General features: G+C 45.6%; 1 protein-coding gene across 2 annotated transcripts in view; it reads right to left on the bottom strand.

Annotated features, from left to right (window-relative positions):
* KLHDC3 (kelch domain containing 3) overlaps positions 1–18,336 on the bottom strand; it is a 74,436-nt gene that overhangs the window by 22,939 nt on the left and 33,161 nt on the right. For both annotated transcript variants that reach the window (XM_073558976.1, XM_073558977.1), the window contains exons 7-8: positions 16,378–16,464; positions 16,197–16,305 (exon numbers count right to left, since the gene is read on the bottom strand). In XM_073558976.1, coding sequence (XP_073415077.1) covers positions 16,197–16,305; positions 16,378–16,464 — 196 coding nt within the window. The remainder of the gene's footprint in view (positions 1–16,196; positions 16,306–16,377; positions 16,465–18,336) is intronic.

Consider the following 18,336-nt stretch of genomic DNA (forward strand, 5'->3'; position numbering starts at 1 on the left):
CAAAAAGGCCGAATCAGCCCCTGGACACTCCGAATCTAGTCTGGAGAATTCGCCAAAATGAGGGTGAAACCCATAGTTGCAGAAGAAAGGAGAAGTACCAGTAGACTGATTGACACGATTATTGAAGGCGAATTCCACCATCGGTATCACAGAGCACCAATCATCCTGTCTGGATGTGACAAGACACCGCAGGATCTGTTCTAAAGACTGATTGGTCCTTTCAGTCTGACCATTGGTCTCGGGATGGTAGGCCGATGAAAAGGTCAGACTGATGCCCAGCCTTTTACAAAAAGCTCTCCAGAATTTTGACACGAATTGCACCCCTCTATCAGACACCACACCGACAGGCACACCATGCAACCGAATCACATGCTCAATGAATAGCTTAGATAGAGTCTCAGCATTAGGAAGGCCCGTTAAGGGTACAAAATGTGCTTGTTTACTGAACCTATCCACAACTACCCAGATCACGGTTTTGCCATTAGAGAGTGGGAGATCGGTGATAAAATCCATGGACAGGTGAGTCCACGGTCTATCCGGAATTGGCAGTGGCACCAATTCCCCGGCCGGCCGGTTGTGGGAGGCTTTAGCGCGGGCACAAGTTTCACAGGAGGACACAAAACCAGTGACGTCAGAAGTCAACGAGGGCCACCAGAACAGCCTAGTGATGGCTTTACGAGTGGCCGAGATTCCTGGATGCCCACTCAGAGCTGAGTCGTGGAACTCCCGAAGCACCCTTAACCGATACTGGACAGGCACAAAGAGCTTATTTTCAGGTATGGACGGGGGAGCAAGAGATTGGGCCTCACGAATCTCCTGCTCCAATCTCTGGGACACCAAAGCCACCACCACGCCGCGCTGAAGAATGGAGGAAGGAGGCTCCGGAGGCGATACCGGATCTAGGCTGCGAGACAAGGCATCCGCCTTCACATTCTTGGAACCTGGTCTGAAAGTGATGGAAAACTGAAATCGGGAAAAAAAAAAGTGACCACCTTGCCTGTCTCGGAGTCAGACGCTTGGCGGATTCGATGTAAGACAGATTCTTGTGATCTGTAATGACAGTGATACGATGGACAGCCCCCTCCAAAAAATGCCTCCATTCTTCAAAAGCCAATTTAATGGCCAACAACTCTCGGTTACCCACAACATAATTCTTTTCAGCAGAGGAAAATTTTTTTTTAGAAAAGAAGGCACAGGGTCTTAAGTTTGTTAAGTGGTGGGCTCCTGGGACAACACAGCCCCCACTCCCACCTCAGAGGCATCCACTTCTACGATGAATGGTTTAGACAAGTCAGGTTGCACCAGTACCGGAGCAGTCATGAAACGTTCTTTTAACAAAGAAAACGCCGCCACAGCTGGAGCTGACCAGTTTTTAAGATCCGCTCCCTTTTGGGTGAGATCAGTGAGGGGTTTGACCACTTGAAAGAACCCCTTGATGAATTTTCTGTAATAATTGGCGAAACCCAGAAATCGCTGAAGACCCTTGAGATCTCTGGGTTGCACCCAATCCACAATGGCCTGTACCTTCCTAGGGTCCATACGAAACCCCTCAGCGGACCGGATGACCCCTAGAAAGGACACTTCTTGAGTAAAAAATGAACACTTCTCCAATTTGGCAAAGAGTGAGTTCTCCCTGAGCCTCTGGAGAACCACATGAAGATGACCCATATGACTTTGTCTATCAGAAGAATATATAAGTATATCGTCAAGATAAACAACTACAAAACGTCCAATAAGATCAGAAAAAACATGGTTAATGAAATTCTGGAATACCGCTGGTGCGGTAGTCAAACCGAAGGGCATAACCAAATTTTCAAACAGACCCTCAGAGGTGAGAAACGCTGTTTTCCATTCATCCCCCTCCCGCATACGGATGAGATTGTATGCTCCCCTGAGGTCCAACTTAGAGAACCACCTGGCCCCCGACAATTGATTGTACAAATCAGGTATCAGTGGGAGAGGGTAAGCGTTTCTTATGGTTATTTTATTCAGTTCTCGAAAATCAAGGCATGGGCGTAAACCACCATCCTTTTTTACAAAAAAGAACCCCGCTGCCACGGGAGAGACAGATGGCCGTATATGCCCTTTACGGAGGCTCTCAGAGATATACTCCTTCATAGCAGCCCGCTCAGGGCCGGAGAGATTGTACAGCCGGGCTTTGGGCAATTTGGCACCGGGAACAAGATCCACGGCACAATTGAATGGGCGGTGTAGTGGTAGAACCTCAGCCTCCTTTTCGGAGAACACATCCTTAAAACCCTTTAGGTACTCCGGAATACCCTCCAGGTTGACGGATGACATAGACACAGTAGCAAGACAATTTTCAGAACACCCAGGTCCCCATTTAACAATATCCCGGGACCCCCAGTCAATAACTGGGTTATGCTGTTGCAACCAGGGAAACCCTAACACCAGGTCAGCAGGGAGGTTATCCAAAACAAAGCATGACATGCGCTCCTGGTGTAGGGCCCCCACCCTGAGGGTAAATTCTTTAGAACTGAAATGGAGACCATCCTTAGTGAGAGGTGTAGAATCAATAGCCACAATTTTTAAGGGAGTCCCCAACCTAACTGTCCCTAATCTACAGCGAGCCACCAGCCTAGAGTCAATCAGGTTCAGGGATGACCCACAGTCTACAAGAGCCGAAGTATGGAAAAAGCCGTTCTCAACACCAAGTTCCACCTTTAGCAGTACTCTTGAAAAGGAAGAAAAAGGTACCTGAGAGTCTGGGTGACCTCCACGATTATCACCCAGACTCAGCCGCTTGTTAGTCGGAGGACAGGAGGGGCAGTCTTTTTTCCAATGTCCGGGATCTCCGCAGTAAAAACACAATTTTCCATCACGTCGCCTCTCTTTCTCCTGGGGGTTGATGGCTCCCACCTCCATAGGTTCAGATGGAAGCAAAACATCAGGGTTAGCAGGGAAAAACGGAAACCCTGAGTAACACCTCTTTCCCACAGTCTCCGATCCATACGGATAGCCTGAGTCATAGCCTCCTCCAATGAACTGGGAGGTGGATGGAGAGCCAGAGCGTCCTTCAAGCAATCCGACAGTCCCTTCCTGAACAGACATCTCAGTGCAGAGTCGTCCCAGGACACCTCAGTGGACCATCGACGGAATTCGGAGCTGTACCATTCGGCTGAGTGCTTCCCTTGCCCCAGACCCAAATTAGTGTCCTCTGCCACCCTAACACGGTCCGGTTCGTCATAGATAAGTCCTAGGGCCTCAAAGAACCTATCTACCGACATCCGTTCAGGGGCAGTAGGGGGCAACGAAAAAGCCCAGGATTGGGGACCCTCCCTAAGTAAGGAGATAACAATCCCCACCCGCTGAGTCTCATCCCCAGACGATCGGGGTCTAAGAGAAAACCATAATTTACAACTCTCCTTGAATATATGAAATTTATCTTTTTCGCCAGAAAATGTGTCAGGAAGTTTAACTGAGGGTTCAGGAGAGTGCAAAATAACATCTACAGAGTCACCTGGCGGACAAACAATATGAGAGGTGTTTCCCTGCATGATCTTAATAGTCTCAGTCAGTTCTTTCTGTAAGAGGGTCTGAGACATGACAAGGGACTGATGATTCACAGAAAAGTCCTGTGCCATCTGCGTCAAACTGGACACTTGATCTGCCAAGTTATGCAGCAGATCCATGACCAGAGGAAAAAAAAAAAGCAAAATCCCGTTTAAATGTGAGGTTAGTGATAATGTAGTGAAACCTCCACCAGGGGGAGCTGGTGAGGGAAGAGAGGTTACACACAAAGAGCAGCAACCCTGAGCAACAGCACAGGTGCCACAGGTAACGAGAGAGAATAGTCAGACGAACCGAGTCAGAAACTAGCAGGAGCAGACGTACCAGAAGGAGCAGCAATACACGTAGTCAAAATACCAAAGCCGAGAGTCAGAAAGCCAGAACATGAGCACGGGGTCCAAAACGTGAGACGAAATACGTGGTCGGGGGTCCAAGCCGGGGAGTCAGATGCCAGAGAGGGAACGTAACAGCAGAGACGAATACCAAGAGACGGGGTCAGAAATCAGTCCGGGTCATACACGTGAATATCAGTCAGAGGCAGGAGGATCACCAGGGTACAAGGGTCAGCGGCTCTAAACTGCAAGCTTGAGCTATCACTAACACTGGTCAGCAGGTTGTGAGGGATTGAAATAGCCCAGCTAGCTCCAGAACGAGGCTGAGGAGATTAACCCCCACATGACCAGTCCGGAGTGAAGACAGCAGAAGATAAACTCCGGACTGGACCATGACACATTCTTTATTCATGGCTGTGTTTTTAGGCAAGACTGAGAGAGAGCCCATTCCCTTGGCTGAGAAGCAACCCCACACATGAATGGTTTCAGGATGCTTGCCAGTTGGCATGAGACAAGACTGGTGGTAGCGCTCACCTGGTCTTCTCCGAATAAGCCGTTTTCCAGATGTCCCAAATAATCGAAAAGGGGATTCATCATAGAAAATGACTTTACCCCAGTCCTCAGCAGTCCACTCCCTGTACTTCTTGCAGAATATCAGTCTGTCCATGATGTTTGTTCTGGAGAGAAGTGGCTTCTTTGCTGACCTCCTTGAGACCAGGCCTTGCTCCAAGAGTCTCCGCCACACAGTGCGTGCAGATGCACTCACACCTGCCTGCTGCCATTCCTGAGCAAGCTCTGCACTGCTGGTAGCCCGATCCCGCAGCTGAAACACTTTTAAGAGACGGTCCTGGCGCTTGCTGGTCTTTCTTGGGCGCCCTGGAGCCTTTTTGGCAACAAGGGAACCTCTCTCCTTGAAGTTCTTGATGATGCGATAGATTGTTGACTGAGGTGCAATCTTTCTAGCTGCGATACTCTTCCCTGTTAAGCCATTTTTGTGCAGTGCAATGATGACTGCACATGTTTCTTTAGAGATAACCATGGTTAACAGAAGAGAAACAATGATGCCAAGCACCAGCCTCCTTTTAAAGTGTCCAGTGGTTTTCATTCTTACTTAGTCATGACAGATTGATCTCCAGCCCTGTCCTCATCAACACCCACACCTGTGTTAATGGAGCAATCACTGAAACGATGTTAGCTGGTCTGTTTAAGGCAGGGCTGCACTGATGTTGAAATGTGTTTTGGGGATAAAGTTCATTTTCTAGGCAAATATTGACTTTGCAAGTAAATACTGTTAAGCTGATCACTCTTTATAACATTCTGGAGTCTATGCAAATTGCCATTAGAAAAAATGAAGCAGTAGACTTAATATTTGTGTCATTCTCTAAACTTTTGGCCATGACTGTACAGATGGCGCTGTACAATTTTTTTGTGCTGTTCCGATCTGCAGACAATACGGGGACCTTCCTTCAGTTTCAGGAGGAAGTCATCAAGGCCCTAATGTTTGACACTCAGGGAGGTGAGGGCCCCAGTACTTCTGAATCTGACAGTGTCCGTATTGTCCAGGTCAACATTTCCCAGGACACGTTCCCCAAACAGTGAGGACAGAATAAAAAAAAACAAAAACAAAAACGATGCACAGTATGCTCCAAGAGGGCAATCTGAAAGGACACAACTTACCATTGATAAACCTGCCCTGAGAAACCTGGCCTTTGCATTAAGGATTGTTCCAAAATGTACCACATGTCCACAAAATTACTAAAATTAGTTTATACCCTGTTGACACAACACACTTTTATAATCTGATGTACCCCGCACATCTTACACATAACACCACATTATAAATTCATACACCAGTAAAACCAAAAGCATTATATTACTATAAAACTATGCTTCTAGATAAGTTCCTTCAGGGGTGTAGATTCCAAAATGGGGTCACTTGTGGAGGATTGCCACTCTTTAGGCACATCAGGGCTCTGTAAACGCAACATGACGCCCCCAGACTATTCCATCAAAGTCTGCAATCCAAAACGTCACTCCTTCCCTTCCGAGCCCTGCCGTGCACCCAAACAGTGGTTTTCCCCCACATATGGGGTATCAGCGTACTCAGGAGAAATTATTGGACCATTTTCTCCTTTTACATTTGTGAAAATAAAAAAATCGTTGCTAAAAGATCACTTTTGTGGAAAAAATGTGATTTTTTATTTTCACAACTCTACATTATAAACTTTTGTAAAGCACCTGGGGGTTCAATGTGCTCACCACATAGCTACATTAGTTCCTTAAAGGGTCTAGTTTCCAAAATGGGGTCACTTGTGGGGGGTTTCTAATGTTTAGGCACATCAGGGGTTCTTCAATTGCGACATGGTGCCTGCTCTCGATTCGTCAATTTTGCGTTCAAAAAGTTAAAAGGCGCTCCATCCTTTCCAAGCCCTGCCGTGTGCCCAAACAGTGGTTTTCCCCAACATATTGGGTATCCGTGTACTCAGGAGAAATTGCTCAACAACTTTAGGGAACCATTTTCACCTTTTAACCTTGTGAAAATAAACAAATTGTTGCTGAAAGATCATTTTTGTGACTAAAAAGTTAAATGTTCATTTTTTCCTTCTACGTTGCTTCTGCTCCTGTGAAGCACCTGAAGGGTTAATAAACTTCTTGAATGTGGGTTTAATCACCTTGAGGGGTGCAGTTTTTAGAATGGTGTCACTTTTGGGTATTTTCTGCCATATAGACCCCTCAAACGGACTTCAAATGTGAACTGGTCCCTAAAAAAATGGTTTTGTAAATGTTACTGAAAAAATGAGAAATCGCTGGTCAATTTTTAACCCTTATAACTTCCTCACAAAAATAAAATTTTGGTTCCAAAATTGTGCTGATGTAAAGTAGACGTGTGGGAAAGGTTATTCATCAACTAATTTGTGACATATCGTTTTGATTTAAGCGCATAAAAATTCAAAGTTCAAATATTGCTAAATTTTAAAAATTTTCACCAAATTTCCGTTTTTTTTTTCACAAATAAATGAAAGTCATATCAAAGAAATTTTACCAGTATCATAAAGTACAATATGTCACGAGAAATCAGAATCTCAGAATCACCAGGATCCGTTGAATCGTTCCAGAGTTACAGCCGCAAAGTGACTGTGGTCAGAATTGAAAAAAAAAAAATGGCCTGGTCAGGAAGTTGAAAACAGGCTTCAGGGTGAAGGGGTTAAAATGTGGTGCCCAGAACTGGACAGTATTCCAACTGAGGCCTAACCAAGGTGGAGTAGAGGGGGATAATTACTTCACGTGAGCTAGACTCTATGGTTCTCATAATACATCCTAGAAATATGCCTTTTTTGCTGCTGCATCACACTGTTGACTCCTGTGCAGTCTGTGATCTATTAGTATACCCAAGTCTTTTTCACACGTGCTGTTGCTTAGTTCTATTCCTCCCATTCTACAGATGTAATTTTCATTTTTCTTGCCCAGATGTAGAATCTTGTATTTCTCCCTGTTAAATACCATTCTATTAGTCGCTGCCCATTGTTCAAGCTTATCTAGATCCTTCTGAATCCTGTCTTCTCTAGTGTTAGCTATCCCTCCTAGCTTTGCATCGTCTGCAAATTTAATTAGTTTACCTCCAGTTCACTTATCTAGATCATTAATAAAAATGGTGAACAACACTGGGGCCAGGACAGAGCCTTGTGGCACCCCACTTGAAACACTTTTCCAATTGTATGTGCAGCCATTTATTACCACTCTTTGAGTACGATCACTGAGCCAGTTATGAATCCACCTAACCGTAGTCTTGTCAATCCCATACTTGGTCATTTTTTCAATAAGGATAGTATGAGATGCTACAAACCCATGCTGGCGCTGGTTAATTAATGTATTCTTACCCAACTACATGCTGTTTAATAATTTGTTCAAAGATCATTTCTGGTATAGAAGTAAGGCTCACTGGCCTGTAGTTTCCTGGCTTCATCTTCTTTCCTTTTTTGAAGATAGGGACAATATTTTCCCTTCTCCAATCTTCTGGGTCTTCTCCTGTTTTCAAGAATTTTTCAAATATTCTGGCTGGTGGTTCTGCAATTTTCCCTGCTAACTCTTTCACTATCCTAGGATGCAATTCATCTGAACCTGTAGATGTAAACCCATGTAAATTAGCTCAGTGTTCCCTCACCATCTCTTTTTATGGATAGTGTGGGTGCTTTTAATCCTTCGATGGCCCGGAAAAGATCAGTTGATGTTACATTTGCTTTCTTAGCGAACACAAGCAAAATAGGAATTTAAAAGTTCGACTTCTCGACATCATTTTTGACCACTTCAACCTTTTCATCCTGTAAAAATCCTATAGCATCTTTGGGGATATGTGTTTGGTCTCCCTTGCCAGCCTCACTTCATTACTGGCTTTAGCTCTTGTAACTCTCGCCCTGCATTCCCTGCAGACAGCATTATATTCTTCTTTAGCTATGCCCCCTCTTTCCATTTAGAAGGAAAACGACGGGAGGCATCACTCATGCGCTGCTGAGATCGAATCCTTACATCAATTCGATTATAACAGGACTGGGCACATGTCGTGTCAAAGTTCAAATATGTCACGAGGATGAAGGCAGATGTCGGCCCCGTTACCAATTACAAAGACGAACTGCAAACACATCAGCGTATATTTGACATGTCCTTACAGAGATCAGATGATAAAAAGTACATTAATAAATCAAGAAAAATGGCAATTCATAAAGATAAAAAAAACATTAATACAAGATTCGAACTAATGAATGAAAAATACATTGTACTCACTGACTAGCAGACGACCACGCTGCGTGCCACTGACGGGCGACCACGCTGCGAGCCACTGACGGGCGACCACGCTGCGAGCCACTGACGGGCGACCACCCTACGAGCCACTGACGGGCGAGCACCCTGCGAGCCACTGACGGGCGAGCACCCTGCGAGCCACTGACGGGCGAGCACCCTGCGAGCCACTGACGGGCGAGCACGCTGCGAGCCACTGACGGGCGAGCACGCTGCGAGCCACTCACTAGCAGACGACCATGCTGCGAGCCACTGACGAGCGACCATGCTGCGAGCCACTGACGGGCGACCATGCTGCGAGCCCCTGACTAGCAGATGACCATGCTGCGAGCCACTGACGGGCGACCAAGCTGCATGCCACTGACTAGCAGACGACCATGCTGCGAGCCACTGACTAGCAGACGACCATGCTGCGAGCCACTGACTAGCAGACGACCATGCTGCGTGCCACTGACAATGATCAGTAAATGAACTGTTATGTGGATCCGGTTTAGCAGTTTTAAATAGGTAAAAATGTAATACATTGGAATATGCCAACGAACCTTATTCAATAAAAATAATAGATAATTGTTAGGAGTCTCACAAATTTAACTATCAATCATATATATGCTGGCTGGGAGTATTAAAATAATAAAATAAACTATATATAAAATAGTAATTATTTATAAAAAAGTATAGAAAGTTTACTTAGAAATTCCGGTTGCATGGATATATGAGAAATAGATGGCCGAGGAAGATGCAGGAGGTAAAATCTGAATATTTGCAAACCAGGACCGGTTTATCATTCAGGTCCAGAAAGCTCGGAAGTCAAATATTTATATTTTATGAAAAATTCTGAAAAGATTACTATAAAGTTAATTATACATGTATGGATATATAGGTAGTCCAAAATCCATCCCTGTGGGAAATGCTTTGAACGCGAACTAGTAAGCACGAGCGGAGTGAATGAAGTCTTCAGGTCTGTTAGTGGCTGAAGAGTAAGAAGTGGTCGAGAAACAAGTGAGGACACACGAGACTCCTCAGGAAGAGCAAAGGAAGCCACAGCGATTACTGACGGGGATCGCAGACTGCATGGCCGGCATGTCCGCACACTAAGGAAAGAGACAGCAGAGAGGACTGACCCCACAGAGAAGACACAGCAAGAAAACGCTAGAAGTAGGAAAAAATGCCCGTACAAGTGGAAGAGACAAGTGAGGACACACGAGACTCCTCAGGAAGAGCAAAGGAGGCCACAGCCATTACTGACGGGGATCGCAAACTGCATGGCCGACATGTCCGCATACTAAGGAAAGAGACAGCAGAGAGGACTGACCCCACGGAGAAGACACAGCAAGAAAACGCTAGAAGTAGGAAAACATGCGCGTACTAGTGGTAGAGAGACAAGTGAGGACACACGGGACTCCTCAGGAGGACCAAAGGAGGCCACAGCCATTACTGACGGCGATCGCAGACTGCATGGCCGGCATGTCCGCATACTAAGGAAAGAGACAGCAGAGAGGACTGACCCCACGGAGCAGACACAGCAAGAAAATGCTAGAAGTAGGAAAACATGCCCGTACCAAGAGAAGGGAAGCAAGTCCGACTGAGAATGATACAAAGAAGAATAACATAACACTTTATATGCTCCATTAGCAAATAATCTGAGGAAGTCATCTATAGGAAGGCGTCTGTAATTTCATTTAACCCATTAGGGGCGAGTGGCCAATTTATAGATCCAAAAAATGACGATTCAGCTGTGCGGCGCGATTATGGGTACACGTGGCGCGATTATGGGTACACGTGGCGCGATTATGGGTACGTGCAGGAATCTCTTCTATGGGAAAACTTCTTGGTTCTTTATATTCTTGATTATGGACAAGAGTGCAATGTGGTGAAAGCCCACGTTTGAGGAGTCCCTTCTGGATATTTGAGCGGTGTGAATTTAACCTCTTGTGTAGCGGTTGGGAGGTTCTTCCTACATATAGCTTATGACAAGGACATATGATATCAGAACACTGGATCCACATGTCATGTGACTTAATATAAAAAGTCTCCCCAGACTGTTGATGTAAAAAAATGTGCTAAGCCATCACATATGGCAAAGCAACACAAACTATTTTTAGAGACACTTACACCAAGTAACTGCTGAGTATGGCCCAACGCCACCACATCCTTCTCCAAGTCTGCTGGCTGAGTATGGCCCAACGGCACCACAGCCTTCTCTAATTCTAATGGTCTATTTCTGCCGAGTATGGCCCAACGGCACCACAGCCTTCTCTAATTCTGCCGAGTATGACCCAACGGCACCACGGCCTTCTCTAATTCTGCCGAGTATGGCCCAACGGCACCACAGTCTTCTCTAATTCTGCCGAGTATGGACCAACGGCACCATGGCCTTCTCCAAGTCTGCTGGCTGAATATGGCCCAACGGCACCACAACCTTCTCTAATTCTATTGGTCTAATTCTGCTGAGTATGGCCCAACGGCACCACAGCCTTCTCTAATTCTAATGGCCTAATTCTGCCGAGTATGGCCCAACGGCACCATGGCCTTCTCTAATTCTAATGGCCTAATTCTGCAGAGTATGGTCCAACGGCACCACAGCCTTCTCTAATTCTAATGGCCTAATTCTGCCGAGTATTGCCCAACGGCACCATGGCCTTCTCTAAGTCTGCTGGCTGAATATGGCCCAGCGGCACCACAGCCTTCTCTAATTATAATGGTCTAATTCTGCTGAGTATGGCCCAACGGCACCACAGCCTTCTCTAATTCTGCCGAGTATGGCCCAATGGCACCACGGCCTTGTGTAATTCTGTTGAGTATGGCCCAATGGCACCACGGCCTTCTCTAATTCTGCCGAGTATGGCCCAATGGCACCACAGCCTTCTCTAATTCTGCCGAGTATGGCCCAATGGAACCACGGCCTTCTCTAATTCTGCCGAGTATGGCCCAACGGCACCATGGCCTTCCCTAAATCTGCTGAGTATGGCCCAACGGCACCATGGCCTTCTTCAATTCTCTAGTTCTGCCGAGTATGGCCCAATGGCACCATGGCCTTCTCCAATTCTGCCGAGTATGGCCCAACAGCACCACGGCCTTCTCAAATTCTAATTCTGCTGGCTGAGTATGGCCCAATTGCACCACGGCCTTCTCCCATTCTAATGGTCTAATTCTGCAGAGTATGGACCAACGGCACCACGGCCTTCTTCAATTCTGCCGAGTATGGCCCAACGGCACCTTGGCCTTCTCCAATTCTCTACTTCTGCTGAGTATGGCCCAACGGCACCACGGCCTTCTCCAATTCTACTAGGCACAAGTGCATTCTTCAGTGCACGAGATCTTCTAAAAGTGAGGCAGGGGTCATCAGATCATAACTTGGTCCAAACAGGATGTACCAGTGGTCTTGGATCATTTTATGTATATTTTTATGTTGATTACTAAAAGTGGATATGAAATTAAAATCATGTTTATTATTTTCGGGTGTTTTTTAACAAGCACTCCTGTCTGGTATTCCTGGCACAGTCGTCTAATTAGCTTGTGGGGATATTCTTGTTCAACAAATCTTTTTTTAATTACGGTATATCGGCTTGATATAAGAAATCAGAGTCTAGTGTGCAATTCTTCCTAATCCTTCTGAATTGGTTATAAGGAATATTAGACAGCCATTTGGAATAATGTTCACTCTAAATGGATGGAGTGGTTTGTGTCAACTGTTAAAAAAAAAATGTTTGTGCATATCTGATTGTCCAAAATGAAGATGGGCAGATCCAGGAAATCTATTGATTCTTTTACTTCCAAGGTGGACAATCATTGAGTGGAGTTCATTAAGGAAGAGCTCCAACACGGAGGAGTCCCATGTGTCCTCAATTGTCTCTTGACCACTTCTTACGCTCTATCTTCAGCCACTAACAGACCTGAAGACTTTCATTCACTCTGCTCGTGCTTACTAGGTCGCCTGCATAACATTTCCCACAGGGATGGATTTTGGATTTCTTATATATCCATACACATATAATTAACTTTTTAGTAATCTTTTCAGAATTTTTCATAAAATATAAATAACTATTTGATTTCACATAAATATGAATATAATTTCACCTCAAAACTTATTTATATAATGGAATGAGTGCTAATAGCATGATTAGTGAAAATCAGCCATAAACCAGACCTAGAAGGATCAGTGCCTGATCTTAGTCCAACTCAGAGGAAGAGCATGCCGCCCCCGCGTCAAGTATCCAAGTCAAAGAGCGAATAAAATCCACACAACAAAGGAAGCATATGGCAGATAATTACACAAAAAAACAGAATACTGCTATGAATGAGTCACCGTAGGAGGCAAAAACAGAAATGCTAGCTAAGTCCAGAAAACCAGAGAAGTTGGCAGCTATCGGATTGCAGACCCCTGAACCTATCAACACAACTAGCAGTAGCCGTGGGGGGGGCTCCTACGATGCCCTAGACCCCTCGATCACAGCCGGAGGACTAAATAGCCTAAAGACAGAAAGGGGAAATCTAAACTGCCCCAGAGCAGACCCCAAAGCAATAGGCAGCCCCCAACATATAATGACTGTGAAGCAAGAAGAAAGAACACTAACACAGACAGAAAGCTAGACTGAGCAAAGACGGGGCCCAAGCTAACTAGATAGGAAAGGACAGGAAGGCTGCTGTCTGCAATCCGTGAAAAACCCTATGAAAATAAGAGCCAACAGACTGACAGTAAAAAGGCCCTGAAGACGCTAGGCTTCAAAAAGGCTATGTCAGTAGTCAGGAAATTCTGAAGACAGAGCAACCGGCAAAAGGAAATTCAGCTCACCCCAGCAGGGAATGGCAGAATCCAGAAAAGCAAGGCAAACAAAAACAAAACACACATGCTAACAGGCAAAGCAGAAAACTTAGCTTTAGAGGAGCAGGAATCAGACTGGTCTCCTAGAAGTCCACAGAGAAATCACCCGCAGGGCAGAAGGGCGTCGGCAGCCTTATATCCAGTCTGTGACTCCACTCAGCCAGTCATCATCATTAGGCTCAGGTGCCTGATAATCAGGCTCATTACCTTCCTTTACCAGAATAGGGAGTTCACCAGATCTCAGTGACGAAGGGGAAAATGAACTCACAACATAATACACTTTATTAAATCTCAAAGACAATACATTTAAAAATGGTGGAGATACAAAACAGAAAAGCTGCAAGCACAGGGTATAGCCATACAGCCCAAGATTAGTACAACAGTCAACTCTATGTAGAAATGAACTATAAAAGGAAAAAAAGGGGATAAATCGACACGTGCCTGTGTGAAAATAGTTAAACCCATAGAAAACCCTGAAATAGTCTAAAGCCATCCTGTAAGATTAATAAATATATATATATATATATATATATATATATATTACAGAAATGCTCAATCCAGCTGGTAGATGTAAAGTGCAGACAGACGGATCAACACGAAGAGACAGAATGGGATCCAGCTGATGCAACTTGAATTAAGGTGTCCAAAAGGACTCAACAGCGAAACGCAACCATTTGGCTTCTATTGACTATTTTGCCAATTTATTAATACAATCAGTTCATTCAGTATGACCCTATCCCTAATACCCGATCCCTGAGGAAGGAAACAGACGTTTTCTGAAAAGTGTCGGAAGGTTTATGGTCCTTACTGCACGCCGTAGCTACGACAGCCTGGCGGTGTCACGTGTTGTCTGACGTCACGCAGGTTCTGCACCGGGAGACAGGAGCGTGTGCGTTCATCGGGATGGGCATACCGCGGATCACCTCTTGCGGACAGCCAGAAGGCTTTCTACAGAAGCAGCTGTCACCGGCCGGGACAGCGCTCCTAACCATCGGCCTTGTGTGTGGGACAGGAGTCTCACTGAAGAACACTGTGAACCACAGCAACGCAAGCACTGATCTATTCCACGGAAAGAACTTCTTTCTACATCACCTTGAGAGGTCTTGTTCTCTGGTGAACCATCCTATGTGACTCATTAGTGTTCATACGCTACTGCAATTTGGATGATCGCATATTTAACCCAATCCAGCACTTTAATGAGCAAGAAGTCTCACCAACTATTCAGTCTTTGACTTGGATACTTGACGCGGGGGCTCCATGCTCTTCCGGAGTTGGACTAACATCAGGGCCTGATCCTTCTAGGTCTGGTTTATGGCGGATTCTCACTAATCTTCTATAAATAAGACGTTTAGAGCGAACGTTATATTCAGGTTTATTCGATACTATTTGTGACAGTCGGGTGACTATTGTCTTTTATTCTGCTGCTGATACGCTTAGGCATTGTACTTATTTATTACCATTTGACTTCCGAGCTTTCTGGACCTAAATGATAAACTGGTCCTGGTTTTCATATATTCATATTTTACCTCCCGCATCTTCCTCAGCCATCAATTTCTCATATCCATGCAACCACAATTTCTAAGTCAACTTTCTATACTTTTTCATAATTACTGTTTTATATATCGGTTATTATTTTAATACTCCCAGCCAGCATATATGATTGATAATTGTTAGGAGTCCCAGAAATGTAACTGATTTTTATTGGATAAGGTTCATTAGGACATTCAGTTGTATTCCCGTTCATCTACTGATCATTGTCAGTGGCTTGCAGCATGGTCGCCCGTCGGCGGCACGCTGCATGGTCGCCCGTCGGCGGCACGCTGCATGGTCGCCCGTCGGCGGCTCGCAGCATGGTCGCCCGTCGGCGGCACGCTGCATGGTCGCCAGTCGGCGGCTCGCAGCATGGTTGCCCGTCGGCGGCTTGCAGCATGGCCCCCTGTCAGTGACTACAATGTATTGTTCATTGATTACTTTGAATCTTGTATACGTTCTTTTTTGATCTTTATGAATTGCCATTTTTTTGATTATTAATGTACTTTTTATCATCTAATCTCTGTAAGGACATGTCAAATATACGCCGATGTGTTGTTTGCAATTCGTCTTTGTAATTGGTAACGGGGCCGACATCTGTGCCCAGTTTGGCGGTCTTTTCAAGAAGCACGGTATGAGAGATGGCTATTCCATACAGTCTCCCAGGTTTGTCCTGATGAAGGGGTCCGGCGTGACCTTGAAACGCGTTGACTTGTAAACCTGTTCTAATAAATGATTTTAAGGATTCTATCTCAGCAGCGCATGAGTGATGCCTCCCGTCCTTTTCCTTCTACCTGTGGTCGTCCTCTCGTCCGGTATCTGTGTAACAGCTGTTACATGCCGTCCATGTGTTGCCATTAAGCAAGGTCAGGGTCTCTCCATCATCCCTATTGTCATTGGATAAGACCCTACTGCGCTTTTTTCTTCCCAGTTATACTCCTGTTGTATCCCCTCTTTCCATTTGATATACATTTCTTTTTTCCTTTTAAACAAGTGATAAAGTTCTGGGTTCATCCATCCTGGTCTCTCTCTCGGACTGCAGTAGGAATATAATAAAATGTTCATTACGTCCCCTCGAGTCCCCCTAATTCTCACCACTGATGCCCCCCAAAGCCCCTCTGACAATCCCCTCCTTGTGTACGAATATCTTAGCACCTAAGAGACTCCTCAACTTCAGTCTCCTTTACCTGGTGCCTCCAAACAGCAGAATTTTGTCTCCCACGATGCAGCAGCACTGCCGCCGCCGAGCGCAGGGGCCTTTTCCTTGCACCTCCACACGCTGCCAACGGCCGGCCTCTAAGAAGAGAGAGACCATTACGATGGAGACACAGGATCCCGACAGCAGGACAGTCAGCACTCAGCACCTACCTGGCGTGTACCTCCACAGGTCCTGAAAGTGACGGTTCAGCCGTGCGTTGTAGCCACCAAACACATACAGCTCCCCCCGGTACGTGACTGCAAGATAGCCGCGTTACTGGCTGCAACCACTGATACCCCAGCGACCCCCAGAGCTGCACCTCACCGAGACCTCAGCAACCCACAGAGCTGCGCTCCACTGACTCCCCAGCAACCCCCAGAGTCGCGCTCCACCGAGACCCCAGCAACCCCCAGAGTCACGCTCCACTGACACTCCAGCATCCCACAGAGACACGCTCCACTGACACCCCAGCAACCCCCAGAGACACACTCCAGTGACACCCCAGCAAACCCCAGAGTCGCGCTCCACATGTCCTGCACAGTGCGTTCTTGGCCGATTGTAGCCTATCCACAGCTTACAATCTGCAGCAGTTGCTCAATCAGGAGGTGACGGCAGCTTTAGATGTGACAACAGAATACGGAGGCAGCAATACAGGTTATATGCATGTCAGTTGACCCCAGCAATAAGCGGCCGCCCGTACTCTCACATACCTCCCGCAGTCCACCATATACACTGTGTTCCAAATTATTATGCAAATTGGATTGAAGTGTCATAAAGATGTAATTTTTTGTTTTTCAAATAAGCTCATAGATGGTATTGTGTATCAGGGCTCTTTGGATCACTGAAATCAATCTCAAATTCCTGTGATAATTAGTTTACCAGGTGAGCCCAATTAAAGGAAAACTACTTAAGAATGATGTTCCACATTATTAAGCAGGGCACAGGTTTCAAGGAATTTAGGAAAGAAAAAGGATCTCTCTGCTGCTGAAAAGCATCAAATAGTGCAATGCCTTGGTCAAGAGATGAAAACATTAGATATTTCCCAAAAATTTAAACGTGATCATTGTACTGTTAAGAGATTTGTGGTTGATTCTGAGCACAGGCATGTTTGTGCTGATAAAGGCAGAATGAGGAAGGTTTCTGCCAGGCAAGTTCATCGGATTAAGAGAGCGGCTGCTAAAAAGCCATTACAAACCAGCAAACAGATATTTAAAGCTGCTGGTGCCTCTGGAGTCCCTTGAACCTCAAGGTGTAGGATCCTTCAAAGGCTTGCTGTGGTGCATAAACCTACTATTCGGCCACCCCTAAACAGTGTTCACAAGCAGAAATGGTTGCAGTGGCCCAGACATACATGAAGACTGATTTTCATACAGTCTTGTTTACTGATGAGTGTCGAGCAACCCTGGATGGTCCAGATGGATGGAGTAGTGGATGGTTGGTGGATGGCCACTATGTCCCAACAAGGCTGCGACGTCAGCAAGGAGGTGGAGTCATGTTTTGGGCCGGAATCATGGGGAAACAGCTGGTAGGGCTCTTTAAGGTTCCTGAAGGTGTGAAAATGACCTCTGCAAAGTATATAGAGTTTCTGACTGACAGCTGTCTTCCATGGTATAAAAAGCAGAAACGTGCCTTCAGGAGCAAAATCATCTTCATGCATGACAATGCCCCATCTCATGCTGCAAAGAATACCTCTGATCATTGGCTGCTATGGGCATAAAAGGAGATAAACTCATGGTGTGGCCACCATCTTCCCCTGACCTCAACCCTATAGAGAGCCTTTGGAGTACCATCAAGCAAAAGATCTATGAGGGTGGGAGGCCGGTCACATCAAAACAGCAGCTCTGGGGGCTATTCTGACTTCATGCAAAGAAATCCAAGCAGAAACTCTCCAAAAACTCACAAGTTCAATGGATGCAAGAATTGTGAAGGTGACATCACAGAAGGGTTCCTATGTTACCATGTAACTTGGCCTGTTAGGATGTTTTGGAGTTAAATATCCTTTTTGTTCAGTGAATGTGACCTCCTAATGCTGCAAATTCCACAAATGAACATTTTCAGTTCTTTAAAACAGATCAAATGTTTAGAAATTCTACTGTGCCTAATAATTTGGAACAGTGCAATTTGAGCTT

Source organism: Dendrobates tinctorius, unplaced genomic scaffold (genome assembly GCF_039654945.1).
Source record: "Dendrobates tinctorius isolate UK_male_01 unplaced genomic scaffold, ASM3965494v1 ptg000264l, whole genome shotgun sequence".
NCBI lineage: Eukaryota > Metazoa > Chordata > Amphibia > Anura > Dendrobatidae > Dendrobates > Dendrobates tinctorius.